The 26071-nt window shown below is 37.6% G+C and overlaps 1 protein-coding gene across 1 annotated transcript; it reads left to right on the top strand.

The window, feature by feature from the left end:
- Positions 1 to 1205: 1205 nt before the first annotated feature.
- Positions 1206 to 24794, top strand: rab40b (RAB40B, member RAS oncogene family). Its single transcript, XM_059324659.1, has 6 exons — positions 1206 to 1988; positions 12251 to 12311; positions 14795 to 14855; positions 20098 to 20175; positions 21157 to 21379; positions 23366 to 24794. Exons 1-6 carry the CDS (start codon positions 1847 to 1849, stop codon positions 23656 to 23658), a joined length of 858 nt encoding a protein of 285 aa, XP_059180642.1. The 5' UTR covers positions 1206 to 1846; the 3' UTR covers positions 23659 to 24794.
- Positions 24795 to 26071: the final 1277 nt, after the last annotated feature.

Below are 26071 nucleotides of genomic sequence, written 5' to 3'. Positions count from 1 at the left end.
ATTTTATGATACATTTTTCCTGAATTTGTTCTAGAAAAACAAACACATTGCAGTTATTTATTATATTATTATAAGGATAAAAGCTACTGTTTACTGTTTTTTTCCCCCTATAATTTAGGTTTAAATATTTGATGTGCCTCATTTTAGTCGCCAGATGGCAGCAGAGCAAAAGAAACACTTAAGTTCCCACTGGTATGAAGGATTTATTTGTTTTTACAGAAATCTGGAGATCCATAACTTTGCTCTTAAATGTCAATATTTGTTCTGAAACATATCTGACAGGAGAGAAAATTCAATATTGAGGTTAAAACAGCCTAAATTATTTAAATGTATTTAAAATATCTTTATTGAGCCCACAACTATATACAATATATTGTGTCCTTTTTCATTTTCATTAATATGAAATAATAATTAATGAGGCAATTATATTCATGTACATTAATACATATAATTCAGATGTTAAACAAATTAAAAAGAGGAAAACAATTATTAAACAAATTACATTCAAATTAACTAAGATCAAATAAATGTGTTCATACTAAATGTGTATTTTTTTATATAATTAGAATGATACATTAGAATGTAAAGCAGATGATATAAAATATTTAGAATTGTATTTTGAGATTGGGACAGTTTAAAAATAAACATTAAAAAGTAAGAAAAATTTAATTTAAATTGACAGATAAAATAAATGTAGCCTAAATACTCACCAAAAGAGACTAAATAATGTTTAATGATATACAACTTTAAAATTAGAATGTATGCAAATTATATAAAAGATTTAAGATTTTGTTTGAGATTGGGGAAAATAAAAAACTTAAGTGAAAGGGATAAAATAAACATTGACTAAGATAAGATAAATGTGTATGTACTCAATAAAAGAGACAAAATAAATAATTTATATTATCTAAAATTATACATCAGAATATTAAGCAGATGATAAGACATAGGATTGTGTTTTCCAGATTTGGGACAGTATCAAAAATAAGTTAACTAAAAAGAAAAATGAATAAATCAAACATTTACTATGATAAAAAATAAATGCATGTACACTTCATAAAAGAGAAAAAGTACATCTAACCCCAAAAATAGGAACATAACTAAGATAAGGGAGTCAAGGAGTATTGATTTCCTGAAAAATAAAAATACATTTTCCTCCAGTCAAAATGAAAAAGAAAAGTGAGATTATTTTGAATCTGTGGTGATGTGTCATGCTTTTATTTTGTAGGCTGCTCATCCCGTGCAAAGTGACGTCATTTTCCAGTCAGCGAATCAAACGTCTGCTCGCGAGTGTTGACGGACGTCTCCAAGTCCGGGCTCGGGGTTGCCCTAGCAACTCACAGGATGGACCAATCAGACCTCCTCCTCCTCCTTCTCCTCCTCCATCCCTATCCGCGACACCACCTCCGCTGGAGCAGGGGGCGGAGGGAGGGAGGCCAAGGACCCGTCAGCTCTGCTCCTCATTCCGGACTCAGCAGCCGAACTGAACCGCAGGATTTTTATTTTGTTTTACAAAAGCTTCGTGCGCAAGAGCGCGGCGCGTCCGGAGCGCGCGGATGGCACCGGGGGCGCGGTTGTTGTTGTTGTCGTTATCGGTGAGTCCAGCTGGACACTTGTAGCTCCTCTGGACACAATCTGAACCGGGTCACCGGACTGTGTGTTGCATGTAAACACGTCGTGGATCACGAAGGGATTTATTTAGGCGTCTTCTCCGCGCTTTGGAGAGGACAGTCAGAGGAGGAGAGGAGGAGGAGGAGGAGGAGGAGGAGAAGAGAGGGGGTGTTCGGCTTGCTGCTGCCGGGTCTCATCTCATGATGGGACACGGCAGCTGTCATCTGCCGCGAGCATGAGCCACAGAAGCAGCCCGGCCAGGGCGTACGACTTTCTGCTCAAGTTCCTGCTGGTGGGCGACAGTGACGTAGGGAAGGGCGAGATCCTGGCGAGCCTGCAGGACGGAGCCACCGAGTCCCCGTACGGATACAACATGGGTGAGTGAGTGGAGGGGGCGTGTGTGTGTGTGTGTGTGTGTGTGTGTGTGTGTGTGGAAATAAGTCATTTATTTTCTTAACCCTGACGTTTTCATGTTATTTTGAAGGTTTTACGCGCATGGATTTCCTGTTTTTACGCACGGTTTTACGCACGAGTGGTCAGTACCGATGCAGCTCTCAGGATAAAAACAAAACCACTTCACCCAAAGTTTAAGGAGGTGACATGAGGCACTTTGCACTGAATCTTAGTCTGAAACCAGCAGCTCTGAACTGGAAAATATCTGAACCACAAAGTCTTTATACTGGAGCATAAAGTATCTAGTTTGAGGCACTTGTACTCTCTTTCAGTATTTCTACTTATGCTGCTTTATACTTTTAACTGCACATTTATTTGACAGCTTTAGTTATTTTGCATATTTAGTTTGTGCTTTTAAATTCATACAAGTAGAGGTGAAACAGTCTCAAAAATCAAGATTATAGTGACCACAATGATCACAGATATTCTCAATATTGTTGTGGTTTTGTTAAAATATGCTGAAAATATTACAAAAATACAGATACATCTTCATTTATTTTTCATTTATTAATCGATTTATTTATGGTTTTCTCTTTGCATTTCCCCCCTATTTATTTATTCCCTATTTAATTCTCCATTTTATGAACTTTATTTATTGTTATACACTTTTTAATTAGTTTCTTTATTTTTGCATTTAATTTAATTTTTAACATTTATTTGTTTTTCAATAATAATAATAATAATGATAATAATAATACAATATATAAATAATACATGCATTATTTTCCTGTTTATGTGTTTATCAATTTAGTTTTGCATTTATTTTGTAAACTTTTTTACATTTTTGTATTTTTATTTTTACATATTAATTATATAAATGTATTATTTTCCCTTTGTCTTATATATTGTTATTAATGAAATGTATTTATGTTATTTTATTCATGTATTTATTTATTTTATATGTATTTTATTTACTAATTCGTTGTTGTTGGGTTTTTTTTACATTTATTTATTTAATTTCTTTTTTCCTATTGTTTGTGCATTTCATTTTTATTTATTTTACACTGATTTCCTACATTTCTGTATTTTTTTCCCTTTGAGTTGAAGTCACTGCTTCACTCTGTGACTCTGACTGATAAAAAATCCTGAGATAATAAAAACTGTGCTGCTGCAGCTTTTAATATTTCAGTTGTTGAGCTGACAGCAGCATCCGGAGAGACTTTAGTGTGACAACAGAGAAAAATCCTCCGTGAGTCAGACTGCTGACATCACCAGCCTGCAGAGTTGAGGTCAAAGTTCAGGGAGGACAGAGGGAGGATCACGTCTGGATGGAAGTCTGACTGATCCTGATGTTTAAGCTCATAAAAATATCAGAAGTAGCTTTATTTCTGATGTTTTCCAAAGTAGACAGTAATACATGAAGCAAACAGAAATGTTGTATTTCTGTCATGTTTTCCATTGTTTGAGCTTTTTTAGGCTGCGTTCAGTTCCACAAAGTGAGTTTACCAAATAAATTAGGTTTATTCCAGTTTTTCTGAATGCTTTTCAGTTGATTTGGTTCTTTAAAGCAAATTCAGACGTTTTTTTCTGCACAAATGTCTTCTCACGGTGGGGACGAGATGAAAAAACAAAATGAAAATGTAGGACATTCATTGACGATTAGTTGTGTTCAAACATTTCACACCCAGTCCGACACAAATATATATTCTTTACTGTAATAAAACAATCTACTCGACATGCTGGAGGCTGTTTGTTTTCAGCACTGTATTGAAAGGTTTTCTTGCATTTCCTCTGGCTGGTGCCAAAGAAATGTTACTGTTGTGAGTGTCTGTGATGTGTTGTGACACAGGTGATCCCCATTTCCCAAAAAATAGAAACAAAACTATGAGGGTAAAAAACAAAATAAAAGCACTAATCATTACTTAATAGCCTCTCAATCTTTTCTCATCTCGCTGCTGTGAAATAATTGAAACTGGTGAGATCATAAAAAAGATGTAGAACACAACATATCGATGAATTACAGCTTAACTTAAAATAACGTTAATTTAAGGTATCCTGGGTCAAATTCCCGTGTTTGACTGACCTATAGACACTGCTCCCTCCTGCCCAAATCGGACTTTGTCACTCTTTATACTTCATCGCCTCACTTCCTCCTTCGTTCCTGTCATGATTAATATAGCCTAGGCTTGGGCAGTTTTACGGTAAACCAGGGTATTCAGAAACCCCATCAGTATGATTTTCAGTTCTGTCAAATATAAAGCTGCTGCTCCTTCAATCTATTTAAACAGGTCTTCGTGCTGTTTATGTGTAATGCACAGCAGCCACCACCAGAGGTCAGTCTGTAGGCAGCTGAGCTGAGAAACATGGAGACTTACAGGACTTTAAAATGACTGTGTCCCTGATGATGAAGATGAGCCAGCCTGCACGGACTAAACTGCTTTTGGGCCGTTTTTGTCATTTTATTTTGTAATATTAATGGACTTCCTCTAAAGAATGACAGAGAACCGTTATGAGTCGCGGCACAGCAGAGAGACAGCAAGGGAAACAGCAGGATTTTATTTTACATTGGTGGTTGTGAGAAAAGAAGGTCTTAACTTAGAGAGGTTTGTTGAATTTTGTTTTGTATCTGTCCAGTTTGAATGAAGTGAGTTTTAGATGACATTCGTGTCAGTTCAGTGGAAGACAGAAACTTGAATTCAGATCTTGTCTGGCTTTATTTTCTGTTTGATAAGACAAAAGAGGTTAAGGAATCTTTCCTTTCTTCCCAAGAGCTTGTGCAGCGCTTCAAACTTGTCATCTCTCGATCGCATCTCTGAGCACAAACACAAATTATACCGTATACCTCGGTGAAACAGGATGCAAAACCGGATACCGCCCAAGCCCATTGTAGCCACTAGAGGTCGCTGCCTGACAAGAGACGTCATTATGGAAGGTAAAAAGCTGCATGTCCTGGCTATTACATGGCTAATCTGTTTACAAAATATTCTGTTTTTTCTGCCCTTATTCTGAAAAACACAATATTCCTACTGAGCTGTTTCCACGGCTAATGAACATGGATATTCCCCTGATGTTCCTCTTAAGTGCAGCTGTGCAAAATAATATTTTTCATAGATTTGGAGCTTGTGAACACAGTCTCCCCCTTTCATTTCTTCAACCAGCTTTTTGAAAAGGTCTCATATGCAAAAAACCTGCTTTGATCTTTGATCGTGTTTGAAAGTAGGTTGTGTTGGAGGCCGTGTGACGCAGGTTCTGAATGTGCGAAGAATTAAATCTGAATAACATCACACATCTTCACCAGGTCGACATTTTAATGCGTCCAGTACTTTGGTTAATCATCAAATTCCTGCAGAACTGATGACAAAAAACAACTCGTCCTTACAGTTTTATATTCACACAGTAAACAGTCAGACGTGACCGTGTGCATGTTTGAAATATAAAAAATAAATCACGTCTCTGTATTTTTCATGTGTGAGCCGCCAAGGTCACCCTGATCTGTGTGAGTGGGATCATCCAGAGAGTGAGTCAGCCTCTCCTGGCAACACCAACAGCATCTCCACTTTCTCCATCATTACACACACACACACACACACACACTCGTGAGTCTCCCTGAGGCTCGGCTCTCAGGGAGTTTAAAGCTTCAGCTGTTTGCTGGAGTGTTTTTTTGTGAAGTTACACAACACTCAAAAAGACATTACGAAAGAAAAGAGGCGTTCAGGGGCGTTAAACAAATTGTAAACCAGCGTTTCTTTACGTGTGCATGATTATTAGCAGCATGAGACACATATAAAACACACTGAGAGCTTGTGCATTTTTGTGAGCCTGCGTCAGTGCGTTCTCTAATCACGGCTTCCCCGTGTGGTTTTGGCACCGTGCTCGGTGATAATAGCAGCTCTGCTCTGGTCTTGGCTGCAGAGCGAAGAACCCGCCGGCGGTCACCTGCACGCCGTTCCAGTGGAGCCTGCAGACGTCACGCAGTTTTACTGTAAAAACTCCCTCGGACACGGAGGCTGCCGGCCACAGCCGTGTCCTCGTCTGCCATCAGTCCTCCTGTTCCGACATGCGCAGGGATTTTCCAAAACTTGGTTTTTCGGATGAAAAACTTATGCGAAATGTGGCCAGTACTGTTTTCAACACACTGTTGTGAGGAGGCTGAAACAAACAGAAATGTCAGATTTCCATCCAGTTTCCTACTTTGTTCGTTTTTCTTGCATCTTACTGTGTTGATTAAGAAGCAACAGGAGGGCGTCTTTAGTTACCTGGCCGCTTGCTTCCAGATCTGATATGCGCGTTTCAGCTACGCTGATAGCCTGGCCTTGGGCTTGTAGAGTAGTGGTGGTTTCGGCTAGCTTTTGGCTAATATCCTGTTTGAATGTAGTTAATTCTTCTCTTACGTCTCTTCTGAGGTCGGCCTGAAAATCTTTAAAGGTCTTTTGCATCTCGCGTTTGAATTCCCGCAAGTCTTTGGTAACAGACGTTAATTCTTGAAGTATGTCACCAGCTTGAGTTTTCTCAGCTAGCATCGTCTTGTCGCCATTTTCTTCCGACTCAGAGTCCTCTGAGTCGGGTAAGTCGGTTGCGTTATATTCCCTGTTTTTTGTGCGCCTTTTTGCCCTTTGCTTGCCTTTGCTCCTTTCATAGTGATGAAACACAGCCTCTGAAGTGGTAATGTCTCGAGTATTATTCGGTTTTGCAGCCGACTGGTGTGGAGCTACTGTCTACTGCTGCATTTAACCGGAAGCCCAGTTTCCTACTTTGTTAATCATTATTTTAGCTTCGACTGGCGCTCTTTTAATGACGTTGTCTTGCTCTGTGACAATACGACCGTTTTCTGACAGGAGAAGTGGCGCCACCTGCTGTTTGTCTCAATGAATCAACTCCTAATCTCCGCGTAACAGCAGTTGATCGAAACAAGCATTTTTGCATTTTCTTTTGCTGTTTTTCTCGAAATTCTGGTAAAAAAATTGGGGCCTCATGAAGGGGTTTTGTATGATATCCTACATATCATGACATGTGAAGATCACTACTGTAATCTGCGTCACAATCGTTGTTTTAAACACGATGTTAATGCTGTAAAATGTGACGTTTAGGCACCAAAAACACATGATAATAATTAGATAAAAAGAACTATTAAAAGAGGCCGTTGTTGGGAACTGTTTGGTAAAGAGCGGGCACTTTAAAAAAAAATCCCTGGCAGGTGATTGGATGAACTAATAATCTGTCTATCAGTATCACATACTGTGCTGAAACCACTTCAGTGCTGTTTTTTTGCTCTTCACAACCACGTAGATGCTCAGAGGATGCTGACTGGTCAGAACTTCCCGTTGTTCGACTTAAACTCATTACTTCTGACAAGGTGGATTTACAATCTTGTGATCCCGTGATTCTCAGTTGATCTTGTGATATTGCAAGAATCCAGCTTTTGAGCAAGATTTAAAAAAAGCAATTGCTCTCCCCTCAAAAAGTCAATGTAAGGTGTTTGTACATGCAGCAAAATACGACTCATGTTTACGTTTTACACTGTCCTCGATGCAGAGTTTAAATGATGGATATCACACTCGGGCCTGAGGGAGGGGTCAAACAATCAGTGGACTTTCACCCAGGAGAATGTTTTTTTAACTTCCATGGCTCATGGTTTGTGAACCATGTTTTTTATGTAACTTCCGTTTTTTTACGTAACATCCGTGGTTCAAGTTGCCCTTGTAAGTACTTCACCTCTAGCCTGGCTAACACCAGACTAATCACAAATTAGATTAGTCTGGAAACCAGCCGTTCATTTCTCCGTAGAGGAGGTGTGGTTCACGATCCTCCGGAGCCGTTTATTGGGCGCTTAGAATGTCTATCAAAAGCGTCGTAGGTAGCTCTTAGCCAAGAGCGACAGAAATTGATGTTTGTTGTGTGTGTGCTAATAGCTATTAGCCCCGCTACCGTAACGCCGGTGATCTCACTACGAGCCGGGGGACAGCGGAGCCGCCGAGAGACCTTTCGCCTTTCAACTTTCGCTCTAAACTATTTAAAACACCATCTACAGCTAAAGAGAGTTTTGCATCTGCAGCAGCCATGTTGGATCCGTAAGAAAACTACAAGCTTCCAAATGCCGAGTAGTACGCGTCATCGTCTTGCCGTCCCTCCCCGTTCTGTGATTGGATCCCTAAAACAGGGCTAAGAAACCTCTCTGGTTGCCAGACTGCCTGGAGGTTCGAAATGAAATCCGAGCGCACAAGGCAGTCTGGGTATACCCAGGCTACTTCACCTGCGGAATTTACATACATTTATTTACTGTGTAAACTGTCTTTTATAATGCCTAACCAGGAACTGTTTTGTCCTAAACTTAGATCAGTGGTTTTGTAGCATAAATTCACCAAAACTGCAGCCTTCTTTACCCCACCCCTCCTCCAGCCCTTTTTAACGTCATGTTGCTCCATCACCGCTCAAACGAATTTCAGAGAATTACTTTCTGTAACAATCATATGAAGACAGGCTGCACATTTGGATGGAAACCTGGCTACTGTAAGCATCACACACACACACACACACACACACTCTGCAGCAGTCTGTACAGTTTCAGTGTTTTGACGTCCGTCTACAAACCTCACTGTTTCACTGTTTCCAACCTCTTATGTAACACCACTTACCCTCCATGCTTTATGTATCATGCATGCCAGAGAGTGTGTGTGTGTGTGTGTGTGTGTGTAGTAACTCAAACATATGTGTGTAGGTTGGACTGGTGTGTGTGTGTCCCAGAATAACTCTCATATCACATCTTGTTCTCCCTGATCTTCCTCCTCTCTTCGCTCTGATGCGCCTTGACTCTCTCCGTCTCTCCGCATTTACTCAAATACTGCACCTAAGTACTTTTTTTTTAAAAGTTCTTGTACTTTACAACTTGACTCGAGTACATTTACATTTACATTTAGTCATTTAGCAGACGCTTTTATCCAAAGCGACTTACAGGAAGAATAAAAGCAAACAATCAAGGTATAGTGCAGTAAGAGCTATTATCAATAAGTGCTAGTGACAATTCTTTAAGGAGTAGAATTATCGTGTGGTGGTAGGAAAGTAGATGCTCTCTGAGGAGCTGGGTCTTCAGGAGTTTTTTAAAGGTAGAGAGGGACGCCCCTGCTCTGGTTGGAACTGGTAGTGTGTTCCACCAGCAGGGAACAAGAAATGCAAAGAGTCTGGATTGCCTTGGACCAACGGGGGGCAGAGCCAGGCACCGTTCATTGGAAGAGTGCAACGGTCGTGAGGTAGCATATGTCTGAATCAGGGCGTTCAGGTAGGTAGGAGCAGTACCGGAGACAACTTTGTAGGCCAGCATTAGAGATTTGAATTTGATGTGGGCTGCAACAGTATTTCTAGTTTCTGCTACTTCATACTTCAACTACAAATGCAAGGAAATATTGTACTTTTTACTGAACTTACTTTACAAATTCAGATTATAAACAAAAAATAAAATATATATATTCTGATGCGTTTATGTAACACGTGTGTGTGTGTGTGTGTGTGTGTGTGTGTGTGTGTGTGTGTGAGGGCCATTGTCGGGACATCACAGCAGACAGCTACTGATAATTACTGTTATAAAAGAGACGAGCTGCTTGCTGCTTTTGTTCCCGGTGGGGCTTCGTGTGACAGCAGCCTGATGTTAGTGTGTGTGTGTGTGTGTGTGAAGCCGTCGGGCTGCTGGTACAAATCTCTGAAACTCTGAAGTAAATCCACGGCCGTCTTGAAGCCTCCGGCGGTGGATTTTCTTTAATCCGCTGTCAGAGGAGACGTGAGGAGGCTGAGAGGTTGTTGGTTCTAATCCCTGTGAAACATCTTCACTGTGACAAGAAGAAATATTAAATTATTATTTCTCTTACGCCACATCATCCTGTAATTCCCATGTGTGGCCTCAGGTGTGCTGTGTTGTTTTTTTAGCAAGGAAAATGTTGTTGTTTTTTATTAGCTCAAACCAAAAACACAAAATCTAAAAATAATAATAAATAAAATAATAAAATTAGAATTATTATATGAAAATATTTCTTTATTTTATACATGAAGAAAAAAGAAAATTGTGTAAATTAGCTCCGTATTTTTAGAAATTCTTCACAAAAGCAAAATAAAAGTTGTATTTAACATTTAAATCATTTATTTCATAACGGGTAAAAACAACAATAAAAAGTGCATTTAAACATTTTGAAATTCTTTACAAAAAACAACATGTATTTCATTAATAAAAAAGCTTTTTATTTTTCAATTTGAATTTTGCGTGCATATGAAACCAATTCTTCCCCATGTTTACATTTGGAGCATAGACTGTATAAATAATGGACGTAGTCACCGTGACGTCACCTATTGGTTTGTTGACTGCCCGTTGGAAGCCTCGAGTTCAGCGTTCCACTCGTCGCCATCTTGTTTCCGATACGCGGAACAAACCATATTTGGACTGTAGAGGAGCAAGAGGGATCTGATCACTGACTACAGCCTCTCTACACCTCAACCTGACTGAGAGAAGCTGCTGCTAATTCATGTTAGCATTAACTGGGATGTTAGTTTTGGCTAGCATAAAACAAAAACAAAATGTATCTTTCTTACCTCAGAAAACTGAGCAGTGACTCCTTGGAGTGTCTGTTAGTCCAACAGACATTTTTACTGAACAAAACGTTCAAATAAACTGTTATTAAGTGAAAATACAGTGTGAAAGGGTCAAAGTTATGAGACCAAACCGGCAAACGTCCTCTTTTATATCTATATAACGTTATATATAACTTTATTGACTCGTTGCCGTGGATACGCATTGCTCTGCTTCTCTCCTGATGACGGCTCGCCTTGTCAGTGACCTGTCAATCAAAGGTAGCCACGCCCCAAATCATACGATTCTTTATCTTCTATTTTCTTCTAAATGGTGCCATTATTGAACTATTGACATCAAATTGTCTTGAAGATCATTTTTAACAAGTGATTGAGACCATAGTGTTGTCCTGAAAATTTTTTCTGAGGTAATAAATCAAGTGAGAAGTTTTCAAATTTTGCACTGAAATGAATGGGCAGATTTTTTTTGCAGCCAAACTTAGCAACCCCTGCTGGAATTTTCGGTGGATTGCAGGCTTAAGGCACTTCCTGGTTGGCCTCTATGCTCAGACATGGAGATTGCCGCCTGATTTGGAGTTAGTGGCGCCCTCTAGTGGCCGTGGTAGACACAAAACACAAATGTTGTGGTAGGAGGGTCAAACAAACCCAAGACTTTCACCCAGGAGAACGAGGTTCGTGTCCCATATGAAAACAAAAACAAACCAAGTGATTCACCTAACTTCCGTGCATCACGTTTTTTTACGTCTTTTACAATGCCTAACAAGGAACTTTTTTGCCCTGAACCTAGTGGGGTTTTTTTAGCTTAAAGTTAATGAAACTGCAGCTTTTTTTTTTTACAACAGTGAACCTTACGATGTCCTGCAACCAGTGGGGGCGCTATTTTTAGAAACGCTTCTATGCATATTATATGCATGCAAAATTGGATTTTGGCATATGCATTGCAAATCATTTAAAAGTGCAAATCTGTGTTATTTGTATGCAGATTGAAGAGACCGTGTTTTTAAAACGGACCGATCACGCTGCGGTCTCTAGCTATTTGCATGAAAACATCAGTTTGGAGACTAGATTAACAATGTACAAAAAACATGCAAGTGTACCTGTAAAAAGTTTGATTATAATCAAGAAAATACATCAATTTATATTTAAATAAATAATAATGATTACATTTTTACATATTACTGTTACTGTAATAAAATAAATAAAACAAAAATAAACTTCTTCTTCTTTTAACTTCTTTTACATAGATTCGGGACTCTTCTCAGGGTGCGTTCAGCTCGAACCTGTTTGTTTTGTTTAAAAGAACTCTGGTGTGTTTGGTTCGTTCTGGTATAAAAAGCTTCGGGTGGGGACTAAAAAAACACACAAGACCGTCTGTAAACGAGGATCTGTGTCTGCTTTAAAGTGAACTCTGGTGCAAGTTTGTTCGTGGAGTGAAAACAAACAGACAAACTTAACGTAAATTTAACAAACCAAACATGATGTTTGGCTCATTTAGACCGAACCAAGCTTTAAAAACACAACTAAATTGGTTTGTTTTAAGCAAACCGAAAAGGTGATTTTCTCATTTGGTTTGTGAGTCAGACGCTGATTTGAAACATTTTCAGCAGAAAGCGTCACATTTACTGTTTGTATAGTAACATTATACTCATGAGTTCATTGTTTGTCTGTCTTGTTTCAGGAATCGACTATAAGACGACCACCATCCTTCTGGACGGGAGGAGAGTCAAGCTGCAGCTCTGGTACTAAACACACCGAAGAACTCACATTATCAACACAGGGAAGGAGCGACTGTGAAGTGTTCTCTGTTGAGATATTTACTGATATTAGCATGCTAACCAGCTAGCCCCTGCCTGTCCTGTACTACTGTACACACACTGTACACACACTCATGCATAAAAACATGCTGCATTAATGCGCCTGTTACATATAGTTTAAAACCACTACACACACACTGAGAGAAGGAAGATCACAGTGCACTTTAAGCACACACACACACACACACACACACACATTCTTATACTTCTATCCTTGTGAGGGCCCTCATTGGAATAATGAATTCCCTTGCAAGGTTAGAATAGTTTAGGATTTTTCATTAGTTTTATTTTTAATTGGGTTGTGAATTTTTTTTTTTTTAAGTTTTAAAATGCTGTAGTTTTAGTTTAGTTTTTATTAGGGTTTTTTTGTAATGGCGTATTTGTTGGGTGGGAGATTAAAAGAGGTCACAGTAAATGTTGCCTTCATTTCCTTTGTCTTATCCATTTTCATTATGCATGAAAAAAAGTTGACAAAAATGCAAACGAAGGACATTTTCACTATAATTTTAGTTTGTTTCGTAACCACACAATACAGTTTCAGTTAATTGTCCTTTTTTTAAACTCTCATTTTTACTTTTATTTCAGTTAACGAAAATGTTTTTTCAATTCTAGTTTTCGTTATTTCATTTCGTTTATGTTAACTATAATAACCTTGTACCCTAACCTTCACCATCACAACTAAATGCCCAACATTAACCCTAACATAAACCTACTTGTAACCTTTAACCCTTAAAATAAAGTCTGAAATCTGAAAAAAGCCTTTAAAGAAGTGAGGACCTGCCGAAATGTCCTCACTTTGCAAAAATGTCCTCACTCCGTTGGTTAAAAACGTGTTCCGGTCCTCACTATGTAGGAAGTACAAGAACACACACACACACACTCAGTCAGCCATGGCCCTCTCTGAGGTATTTTTAGAGCGTTTTTGCTTTTAGCCTAGTCACTATTAAATTATTAATCTGAAACTTTTTTTGATGTTTAAGCGGATGAGACGCTTTAGCTCTGTGCGTGCGTGTGTGTGTGCGCGCGCGCGCGTGTGTGTGTGACTAAATCCCCGCCTGACCCGATGTGACGTCCTCACAACAACACGTTTACAGTGTGACTCGCGTGTGTGGGATCGTTTACAGTCACATTGTGTTCTGACTCATACTGTAAACACAGAGTCCTGCTGTTGGACGGCAGACGGACTCCCTCAGAGTCTCCTGGTTCTGTTGGGCCGGCAGCTGGCCCGGTCAGACGCAGCAGGACGGCAGCCAACAGAAACACTGCTGTGGTATTCAGCTCTGCTGCTGGAAACACGCTTGTTTTTCACTGCGGACACAAAAACAACAGAAACAGAACAGACGTGCTCTCTGCAGGCTGGACCGTCTGACCTCATTATGAACGAGGCGTTCTTTAAATCGTCATTCCAAGATCCAACGAGATAAAACTTTACTGCACATTTTTCACAACAGGATCCAATAAAGTGTGTTTTTCTTTCATTAACCCTCTGGAGTCTCCGATCACATGACGTCTTGATGATGTCACACTGTAAAAGTACTGGCCTTTCTGTATCATTTTACAGGGTTATACTTGAAGTACTTGAGTGCAAATGCCATTAAAAAAAAATTATATTACTTTTATTACAAAGTTTAACCATAAAATGGAAGTTGAAATCGTTCATTTAATACAATGGGATATATAGGGTTTTTTGTTTTTTTTACAATATTATTTCATTGCTTAATAGTCTTGAATGTTAAATTTCTGCTAATTATATGTATATATAAATATATATAAATATATATTTGTGTGTGTGTGTATATATATATATATATATAAACACATTTTCCATTTGTAAAAATAAAAATGTAAAAGAAATTATAAAAAAACCCCTGAAAAATCTGGCAGCAAAAGTTGCCAAACACTGTCATATTAAAGTAAAAACAAAACTTTAATTATTTTACAAAAAATATTTTTAAATACAGATATTTACTGTATATTATGTATTATTATACTGTATTATTATAATTTTCTGTAAAATAATAAAAAACATTTTTTTTCAGTTTGACAGAAATCTGTCAAAAATGTTTACATTTTTTTTTTTTTTTTAACTTTTGTCTCAGTAATGCTGGACAATGCTATGTTGTGATCCCAGCGTTAGAGGGGTGGGACTTAGCAAAAGGCGAATTAATAGTCAAGGTAATATAAAAGAGCAAAAAAAATTTAAAATAAAGGTGAAAAATCACACTCTATGTGTTATTGTAAAATATAACTATAAACAGCAACACGTGTTTGGCCCAAGCTCGAGCTCAGGTCGACATCTTTGCTTTAGGTTTTGAAACATGTTTTTAACAGTTTGTTTAGATGGTAGAAAAACTCAAAATACTTCATGTTTAAAGTATTTGACCATTTCTTTTTCCGTGTTGTTTCAGGGACACGTCCGGTCAGGGACGATTCTGCACCATCTTCAGATCTTATTCCAGAGGAGCTCAGGTACGTTTTCACTCTGTCAGCTGAATAATCTTGTAAGAGATTTTAATTTATGCAGCTCATATAATAATAATATAACAGGATTATAATTCAAAGAGCGATTAACTTTTAATCATCGGTTACCACTGCTTCTGTTTGTAAAAGTAACCAAAATGAAGCTTAAAATTGTGATATTTCTGCTAAAATCATTTTGTTCTGTATGTCTCATTTAAAAAGTGTAAAAATGAATAAATAAATAAAACATCAAATTCTGCTCCTCATCGACACTGTGAAGCCGAGATTGATTCTGCTGAGATGAACAGTCACGTGACAAATATTAACTGAAAATCAGTTTACACAGAGCGGAGAGGAGAGGACAGGAGAGGCTGGAAACATGGAAATAGTTCAATATGTAGAATATGTGGAACAAACTTTTTTTGCAGCTTCCGTGGCACTTGTGGGCATATGGAAAAGTGTTGTATATAGGGATGGGTACCGATTTCGGTACTTTTATAGGTACCGACCGAATTCCGTCGGTACTACCGAGTACTGATTCATGTAAAATCAAACGGTACCATGTTTCGGTACCTAAACGGCGTTAACTTTAAACTGATCATTGATTTCAACCTGTTTTCATTTAACGTCTTGATTAACAAGCGTGCTGACGATCGCACTATTTGTTATTTTTTTATTTACCTCCTCGTCTGGTCCTGTCTGCTCACCGCGGCCACTAGCCACTAGCTGCTGCACTCTTCCAACCCGGCGCAGAGACGAACAGCCGGCTCTAGGCCTGCTAGCCGCCAGCTACTATCTCTCCGATGTCTCTACCCGGGCTTGGCCTTCGTCTGCCTCCAGATTGGACCTTCCTTACTCCGTTTGCTCTCTCCATTCTTCTGTAGACTAGTCATTAGCAGCTAGCTGCTGCATCTCTGGTCCTCCGCTAATACTCCGCTCTTCAACTCAGGAATATTACCTGCCACTTTACTCCAAACTGCCTCGCTGAAATTAAATCCCTCGGATCCTGCGTCATCCTCGATATGTGCACAGAGCAGCCCGACTCAACTTTGTTTATTCCAACCATGCTATGGCCATAATACTGTCTGACCGGTGCTGCGCCGCACAGCTACGACGTCATCACAACAAAACACACGTGCACTTGCAACCTTTTTTTTTTTCTCCTCCGTGCACTTGCCACCTGAGAGCGCTCCTCTGCATTCTTTGATAACACTGCAACCTTCATGTTACAAAATGCACGTTCACTCAACAATAAAGCACTGCTCATCCTGGATTTTATATTGTTTTGATATATTTTTTAAAGTTTATATTTTGAGAAATAAATATGTTGAATTGAAAAAAATAGATTTTGTTATTAAACAAATTAACATTTATTACCACATAAACAAACGCAAAAGTACCGAAAATTGGTACCGTTGAGTACCGGTACCGATTCCCAGGTACCGGGTACCGGTACCATATCGGTTCAAATGTGAAAGGTACCCATCCCTAGTTGTATATATATATTCCATTTATTCATTAAAAAAAAAAAAAAAGAAATTATCAGACTTTGTCTGATTCAACTTTGTCTTTTTTATGATTTGTATCATTACATTATTACATATTACATATTACATTATACATTGTGTTATTCTACACAAAAGACATGTTTTTTTTGTTTAGTTTTTTTTATTAATTTAAAGAAAACACAACATTAATCACCAATGGACAAATGCAGTAAAACAAAACAACAACAACAAAAAGAACGACAAAAAAATCACAAAACCAACCTAAATAAATAAATATAACTACCACAAAAGACATATTTGTGTTGTTCCCACTTCTAGCCATGATTGTGCAGATTCCATAGAGCTGCAGGACATATAGATTTTATATATAATAAATATATTGCAGTAAAAAACAAGGCCACAGGGAGTAAAATGTAAAAAGAGCAAAACACACCCTGAAGCTGCTCGTTGTGGGAAGAAACTCATCAAACATCCGCAGAGTGTTCCTTCATGTTTCCAGCCGAGACAAAAGAAAAACACTTTCCACTGAATGAAGTTGTTGTTTTTATTGTTGTTGTCGTCACTCAGTCAGGCTTTTAGTGGGCACAGAGGAGAGATCACCATGGCAACAGTGACACCATCGCCACTGAAAGCTGATCATGAATCTGTAGCCTGTGTGTGTGTGTGTGTGTGTGTGTGTGTGTGTGTGTGTGTGTGTGAATTGATAGTGACCCACACTTCCATGCAGTGATGTGCTGCAACATTCAGAATTATTATTTTTTGATCAAGGTCTTTTTTTATTTTTCAAATTTTTCAAATACATCAGACAAAGAAGATACAATTCTCACATGAGACAATCAAGTCTGGTTCCAATCAAACAAACCTCCCAATGCCCCCCACCCACAAGTACTGGACCCCAAGCAAATTTCAACACATCCAGACACCGACACATACACAAACTAGGTAAATAAAAAAAGGAAATCACAACAGAGAGAGAAAAGAAAAAACAAAAACAAAACAAAACAAAAAACAGATACATATATACATTTGGGTAACATAGAAATGTTAGTAGCTGCCATGCTTTCAACAAAGGAAATAAATGGCTGCCAAATGACATAGAATTTCCTGGTGGTCCCTCTTACAGTAAATCTAATTTTAAAAGTGAACATGACTCATGACCTCCCTAATCCACTGGTCATATGTTGGCGGGAAAGCATCTTTCCATTTAAACAGGATAAGTCTCCTGGCCAACAAGGAGCAGAAGGCCATAATCTTAATCTTAGACAGTCTATCTTTGGTCCAATGAAGACGGTGGACTATTTTGAATTGAACCACAGTGTGTCTGAGGCATATACGTAGAGGAAGAATAAATTCGCTGAAAACGTTCAGAATTATTTTGTGTCAACATTAGTTAGGGATCTGTTTACTGTGATTATTTTCTTATCACAAGAGAGAAGGTCACTCAGCAGAGCTCAGATCTCCGCCAGGCATTTTGCAAACCAAACTCCATTCAGAAAACCATCATTTTAAAAGTAGTTCTCTTGTGTTCTTGCAGACAGACCTGACAAAGCATGAATTCAGACTTTTTCCACACCAGCATCATGCTGTAGTTATTTCAGCATCCTTTAGATCCGTTTATTGACATTAAATCACAGCTTAATCACTCTATTTTGGCTTCAAACTGATGTATTACACGGTTCCTGCAGATTATTATAACTTCTTAAAAATACATTTGAAGGATTTAAGGTCCTCAAAAGTCTTATTTTTAATGATGGCCGCTCTAAAATGTGGAGGTTTTGGTTGGTTCTCCACAGTCCACCTGCTCTCATGAAGGTAACAGTAAATTAAGATTCTTTTAATAAACACATTTGTATCGAATGTTGACACAAAAATATCAAGACAAATATTTATTTTGTCAAGTTGATTTCAAACATTAAGCTCAGCCCAAAGAAGGAAAGACGTAAAGACCTACATTTTCTCTGTAAAGGTCTTAAAAACCATTAAATTTGATTGTTCACTTTATTTCACTTTATTTGGGTTCATACTGATGTATCAGTGCTGGACCAGCAGTCATCCAGACACTGTTCCGGTTGGAGGCGATGAAATTCCTCCATATCAAATAATTAATCCAGACATGACGATGTTTCTGTGCCACAGCAGCTACAGAGCAGCAGAAAGGATTATTTCACACACGGTTTTAAGAAAGAAATAACGTTAATGATGATGTTTTTAATATGTAACACAGTAACATGAATAAACACAAATTCTGTGGTTAAACTCCTGGGAAACAAAGCTTTCAAGCCAACAAACAACTCCACATGTAGACTGCTGGACTTCACTGCAATAAAACTAAATTAGCTACAACTGAAGTCTCCCAAACCTAACAATGTATTTTCTAACACAACAATGAATTAATCGCTACTAATTACAAGCAGAATTTGAACACTGAATGAGGTTTCTGGTCATCTTTGGATAACAATAAGTGAACTTCAATGTATCCAGAATTTTTTTTTTAAGAAGCTACATATTGTAGGTCTGCAACTTACTAATTAATTGCATTGCTGATTCTTTTTTTTTTTAAATTAATTGATTAGTTGTTTGGTCAATAAAATGGTAAAAAAAAAATTTAGATAAAGCGCAATATGACATTTTTGGTTTTGTGCACAATTCATATATAGCCAGTTTACTGTCATAATAAGACTAAAGAAACCAACAAATATTCACATATTTTCTGGAAAAAAATCAAGATGATTGGTTGTCGATTATTTTAACCCTTTGATGCACAACATATGGACACCGCTTCTAATCCACAACATGGCTCAAAAATGGCCCGCATTCATTTCCCATGTTATTTCAGGCTGGCTGTGTGTTTCTGTGCTCTCTTTTTAAATCAATTTATTTTATGATTGAAGAGTCCAAGTATTCTTTGAATATCTTTTTTTTTTATTACAACAGATCATTATATCCATTTTATTTTCATACTATGAAGAAAAATATTTTTTGTATTATTACATACATTTTTCACACATGGGTCAAAAATGACTTATTCATCCAAATTTGATGTAAAATTAAATGACCCAATACTATAATAATAGTAATTTGTTTCATATAGTTACTTTAGCAGTAAGAGGGGCCAAACACTCATATATTTAATATATTTAACATGTTTATGTATCATTTTGTCACACATACAGTGTATCTGGAAGATATTCACTTTTTCCACATTTTCTTATGTTACAGCCTTATTCCAAAATGTATTACATTTATTTTTCCTTAAAATTATACACACATTACCCCATAGTGAAATTTTTCACCCATGGTGTGCATTAGAAGCGTAGTGATACAAAAAGAGTTTTTATTCAAAAAGTAAGAAATTAAAACAAAAAAGGATGTATGAGGATCAAAAACAAGTTGATTAAGGAAAAACCTGGAATACTGAATGATGAAATTAATTTATTGCAAAGATAAATTTTATAGTATATATTTATTTATATATAAAATTAGATAGAAAATAAAAAGTCAGTTGGGCCACTTTAGACCCATGTTGTGACCCATGTTGTCATCAAAGGGTTAATTGTTGATAGCTAATTGACTAATCTTTGCAGCTCTAAAATATTGTCAGTAAAAATAGTTGAATTTTATTATAAACCTGGCTGGTTTCCCCCCGCAGTCTATGAGATTATTTCCTATTTTGAAGTGAGTTAATTAGTGTTTACGTACAGTTAATTAATATACACATTAATATGTTTCTCTGTGTTCCTCAGGGAGTTATTCTGGTGTACGACATCACCAACCGCTGGTCGTTCGATGGGATCGACAGGTGGATCAAAGAGATCGATGAGGTCAGTGATTAAATGTGTTTCTGAGGAGGTTTCTCTGCACTCAGCACATTGTTTACCATTCAGATGTTACTTCATCTCCGCTGCATCAGCTCTGAATCACTCAGCTACGTTCACAACAACAACCCACTCACTGAAAACAATGCTGCTCTCTCTCTTGCACACACACATACACACACACACACACACACACACACACACACTGTACCAGGGTCCACCAGGATGAGCTGCGTGTTCAGGTTTCATTTCAAGTCTAATGTTTGAACATTTTTCTTCAATCAGCTGCTGCTTAAAACATACATTCTTCCATTTTGTCAGTTTATAAATGCTTTAAAATCAGTGTTTTACCGAAAAAGTTCAATTCAGTTGTTTTTTTTACTATTTCCCCCCAAAACTTTAAACGTTAACCATATGAACCCCAACAATCCGTTTCAGGGCGTTTTACGCTTTTTTTTACATTTTGCTCACTGTGGCCTTGTATTTTACTGCAATATATAAGTCCTGCAGCTCTGTGGAATCAGCACAATCATGACATAAATCATGAGAAATGTATGAAATTAATGGAATTTAATGTAGAATGAAGTGATTCTGACAAAATATCACAATTTTTGGTTACTTTTTCTAATGGAATCTTTTGTAACCAATGATCCGTTCAAGGACCGTTGGATAGTTCAAACTCTGATAATGCCTGTTTTCATAGTTTCTTTTCTACGATAAACTGTGTATTTTTTTGTGATTTAAAAAAAAAAAGAAAACATATGTTTGAAACCAGAAAGTTATTTAAAATTTTCTTCAAAAGCTTTATGTGCTCCAAGCACCAACGTCTGAGGTTGTCTGAAAATTTAAGGCAATGCTGAAGTGCGTCAAACCTGCATTCTGTATTTGTGACCTCAGTAAACATTCCCATAATGATTTTATGGGTTCAAGCCTTCTTTCATGCGGCATGATGTTCATTGAGTACATTTTTGTCCCATTTTTACCCAGCATGCCCCAGGGGTGCCCAAGATCCTGGTGGGGAACCGCCTGCATCTGGCCTACAAACGGCAGGTGACCACGGAGCAGGCCCAGGTGTACGCCGAGAAGCTGGGCGTCACCTTCTTCGAGGTCAGCCCGCTGTGCAACTTCAACATCACCGAGTCGTTCACCGAGCTCGCCCGTATCGTGCTGATGAGACACGGCATGGAGCGCCTGTGGCGGCCCAACAAAGGTTATATATTTATGTTGTGTTCATTTTAAATGTGTTTATATTTGTGTTTATTTTCTATTAATTTTAAAACTATATTATTTATTTATTTATTATTTTCCATTTTGCATTTTCAACCATATTCCTAAACCTATTTTATTTCTTTATTATTTCTTTATCATTTCGTCACCCTGTTAAAATAATCGCCTAACTCATTTTTTCAAGTTTTGCAGGAAACACAAAAAAACTTCACCAAAAGTGTAACATATGACATTTATTGATTATTTCACTCAAAAAGGATGTAACAAAGGATGGCTATTGGCATAGTAATAACACTGTGTGTTAATTATGTAACTTAAGAGAAATAAATGACTTAGGCAATTTTTTGAACATGCCTTTGTGACTTAAGCAAGATATGGTAACACTTTATTTTGAAGGTGTCTACATAAGAGTCACACAAGCCTGTCAGAAACATGACATGACAAGTATCATGAGCATTAATGTTGCTTCAAAGTGTCATTAATGTTCATAACACATCCCATGTCATGTTTATGACACGCTCATGTCACTCTTATGTAGACACCTTCAAAATAAAGTGTTACCATATCTTGCTTAAGTCACAAAGGCATGTTCAAAAAATTGCCTAAGTCACATTTTATTTTGATTTAGGCATAATAAATCCGCTTAAGACACACACTTGACATAGGCCATTATCTTAAAGGGGTAAAATCACATGATCTGATCAACTGAGGATGTAGGCGATTTTACCATAGGTGGCCGGCATCATGAGGAGATGATTTAAGCAAAAAAAAAAATTTGACAAAAAATGACTTAGGCGATTATTTTAAGAGTGTGACGAACATCTTCTTTCTCTACAGTAGATGGTTCGCTTGGCTTGGCATAAAGACTGGAAACAGTTAGCCTGCTCTGATTAATATTTAACATCTTGTTATATAAACAAGAATACAAACACATGTTGGGTTTAATATGTTTTCTGATGACATCATGTTTGATGAGGTCACTAACAGGTGTGTGCTGCCCCCTGCTGGACGGCTCTGAAACACAACACACAGTCTACAATGTCATTTAGCAGATGCTTTTATCCAAAGCGACGTACAAATGAGAGTTAATACAACACAAGGAAGGATGAAGTCAAGAAACATAGCAAGAGTAAGTGCCGTGGGTTAAGATTGAGTCCATTAGGACGTAAGAACTTTTAAGTCGTGCGATACTTATTGTTGTCATTTGTGTGGATCAAGAGTGAAGGTGTTCAGTAAAGAGTTGGTCTTCAGTCTCTTCTTAAAGATTGAGAAGGATTCAGTGGAACAGATGGAGTTTGGAAGTTGGTTCCACCACCGGGGCACTACAGAGGAGAAGAGTCTGGTTGAGACGTAGAGCCCTTCAGCGGAGGAGGAGCCAGATATCTTTTGCCTGAAGAGCGTAGAGAACAGGAGGGTTTGTGGACCTGAACAAAGGAGTTCAGATAAGAAGGAGCTGTTCCCGTTGCTGTTTTGTAGGCAAGAGACAAGGCTTTGAATTTGATGCTGCTGTGACCGGGAGCCAGAGCAGAGAGATGAGGAGCAGAGTGACATGAGCTCTCCTGGCTGGTTGAAGACCAGACGTGCAGCCGCGTTCTGGATCATCTGCAGAGGCTTGGTGGTGCAGCAGGAAGACCTGCCAGTAGAGAGTTGCAGTAGTCTAAACGTGATAAGACAAGGGCCTGAACCAGGAGTTGTGTGGATTGCTCGGTCAGGTAGAATCTGATCTTCCTGATGTTGTACAGGGAGAATCAACACGATCGGGCGATTGAGGACACATGAACCTTGAAGATCAGTTGGTCACGTCGAGTTAGTTATAGATCCAAGCTGAAGATTGATGGGATGATATAAGGTGGGATGACGAGGAGCTCCGTCTTTGAAAGGAGATGATTTATATTTTCTTAATAAGATTATAGTTTTTTTTTAAATCACAAACTCATGAACTAAGTGTCTCTCTCCCTGTCTGTCTCAGTGCTGAGTCTGCAGGACCTTTGTTGCCGCTCCATCGTCTCCTGCACGCCGGTCCACCTGGTGGACAAGCTGCCACTCCCGTTGGCTCTCAAGTCCCACCTGAAGTCCTTCTCGATGGCCAACGGGCTGAACGCCCGCATGATGCACGGCCGATCCTACTCCGTCACCGCCAACGCTCACCAAGGCGCCACAAAGAGGACGGGAGGGACGCTGCTGAAGAAACCCAAGCTGATCCGACCGCCGCCGCTCAGCCCGTCTGCACAAAGCTGCAGGAACAGCTGTAAGATCTCCTAACAGCTGGACGAGGCCGTGAACGCACCGCCGCCTGTAACACAACACCACGGCGTGTTCACGCTTCAGATCTCTGCACGGGAACTCTGAAATCTGTTCATGAAAGCTGTTTGTTACGTCCACAACTGTCCAATTTGAGGACAAGATGAGTGTCAGGGCCACTGTTCAGAGAAAAACATGAGATTTAGAGAATAAAGTAAGAAAATTGTAAAAACGGTTAAAAAAAAAAGGGGGTAATCTGAAAACAACAAAATCAGAAATGTTTGGAAAAAAGTAATATTTTCAGTATTTTAATACAAAAGCTATATTTTGACAATAAAAAGAAAATGTCACAATTTATTTAAAGAAATAAAAGCAACAAAAGGCAAAAAAATTACATGCTTATTTATTGTTTACTATTGAAGTAAAATTTGTATCATCTCAGTATGTTCAGACAGGAAATACTTAAACATACACATCTGCTAATTTAATAATCGCACCTGACATTTTGTCAAAATTATATCCTTAAAATTCGGATTTTATATCTCATAAATCTCATATTATAAAAATTAAAACAAGCAAAGAATTGTTTTGTTTCTCCCAAAAACTGAGAAAATATGCAGATTATTTTCCTAAAATTGTATACATTTATTGTGAAAACCTAGCAACTTTTTAAAAAATGTTATGACTTAATTCTGAAAACATTATGACTTCTTTCATAAAACTTTTGTCTTGACATATGATTTTCAAAAGTTTGTTGTGGAATCATTATGACTTAAACATCAAATTTTTTATCTTGAAATATTACAACTATTTTCTCAACATATTACGCCTTTATTCTTTTTATTTATTTATTTATATAAAATGTTTGGATTTTTTTCTTCTCCTAATTATGGCCCTACTAACACCCGGTGTTAGTGTTTGCTGCAGTAATTATCTCTTTCAACTATTTTTTTTAATTGAATATGACCTGTACATGAAATTTTAGCTGTATTCTTAAAACTTTTTTTTCCTGAACTGTGGCCATGACAGCAACATGTTTGTGAGACATTTAAAGGAACTGAAGACTAAAAAACAAACATCACTTGATCACAAACGCCTGCAAGAAACACTTAAGTTTTTATAATTATTAATGTGTAAATGCAGGAGAATTTTCCTTTAACGCCTCTTTAACGGCGAGTTGTCGTGTTCACAGTCGTGCAGCTTTTTCCTCAGGATGTTTTCTACACACACACACACACACACACACACACACACACACACCAAGGTTATAATAGTTTTGGATTTTTTATTAGTCTTAGTTTTAATTTCGTTGTGAATTTTTGTTTTCAAATTCAGTTAGTTTCAGTTAGTTTTTAGAGTGAGTTTGTTAGTTTTAGTTTAGTTTTTATTAGTTTTAGTTTTTTTGTAATGAGGTATTTGTAGGATGCCAGATTCAATAAGGTCACAATAAATGAATAAATGTTTCCTTTATTTCCTTTGTCTTATCCATCTCAGCCCCAATAAGGTTATTAAGTCATAAAACCAGATAGATGAAATAGATTTCATATCAACCAAAAAGGTTTACGTATGAAAAAAGTTGACAAAGACGAAAACTAAGGACATTTTCACTATAATTTTAGTTAGTTTTAGTTAGTTTTGTAACCACAAAATACAGTTCCAGTTAATATAGTTTTTTTTAAAAACTCTTGTTTTTATTTTTATTTCAGTTAACGAAAATGTTTTTTTAATTCTAGTTTTCGTTATTTCGTTAGTTTTCGTTAACTATGATAACCTTGACACACACACACACACACACACACACACACACACACACACACACACACACACACACACACATACACACACATACACACACACACACACACACACACATACAAATACACACACACACACATACACACACGTACGTGTACATATGAAGCACTTTGGACTGTTTTTTTGCACAGACGTCCTGAACACACTGAGATGAAACGTGTGTACAATATTTGTACGTTTTGTAAATATCACTGTTTGATACGATGATAAACGATGACTGTCGGGTTTGTGCCTGTTTTTTCTGTGGAAAGTGACGTTATATTTTTCCTGAGGAGGTCACTGACACACAGCCGTGTTTCACACCATTTATCAGTGTTTTAGGGGAGACACTACAGGTGAATAGAGGCTTTTTTAACTCATGGATATCACGATGAATCTTCCCCAGTTTGTTATTTACAGTAAGACAAAAAGTTTTTGCATAACAAGTCTTCTGAAATTTTATGTTTGGGCAAATTTATGAAGTTATTATATTGTGTTGATTTCTAAGATTCAAAGTCTTTTACAGAAGGAATTTGGGATATCTCCCTTTATCATTTTAAAAATCAGAAAAATTCTGTCAAAAGCCATTAAAAAAATCATGTTTTTAAGAAGAAAACGTTATATAAATCAGGGTATGAGT

Source organism: Centropristis striata, chromosome 21, assembly GCF_030273125.1.
Source record: "Centropristis striata isolate RG_2023a ecotype Rhode Island chromosome 21, C.striata_1.0, whole genome shotgun sequence".
Lineage (NCBI taxonomy): Eukaryota > Metazoa > Chordata > Actinopteri > Perciformes > Serranidae > Centropristis > Centropristis striata.
The sequence above is the reverse complement of the archived record's forward strand: the minus strand, read 5'-3'. Positions and strand labels throughout refer to the sequence as shown.

Bases quoted from the DNA above. Each gene is read 5' to 3' on its own strand.
- rab40b (XM_059324659.1), top strand. From the start codon at position 1,847: ATGAGCCACAGAAGCAGCCCGGCCAGGGCGTACGACTTTCTGCTCAAG. The intron at 14,856-20,097 runs GTACGTTTTCAC...TGTGTTCCTCAG, and splicing joins CTTATTCCAGAGGAGCTCAG to GGAGTTATTCTGGTGTACGA. The intron at 21,380-23,365 runs GTTATATATTTA...TGTCTGTCTCAG, and splicing joins CCTGTGGCGGCCCAACAAAG to TGCTGAGTCTGCAGGACCTT.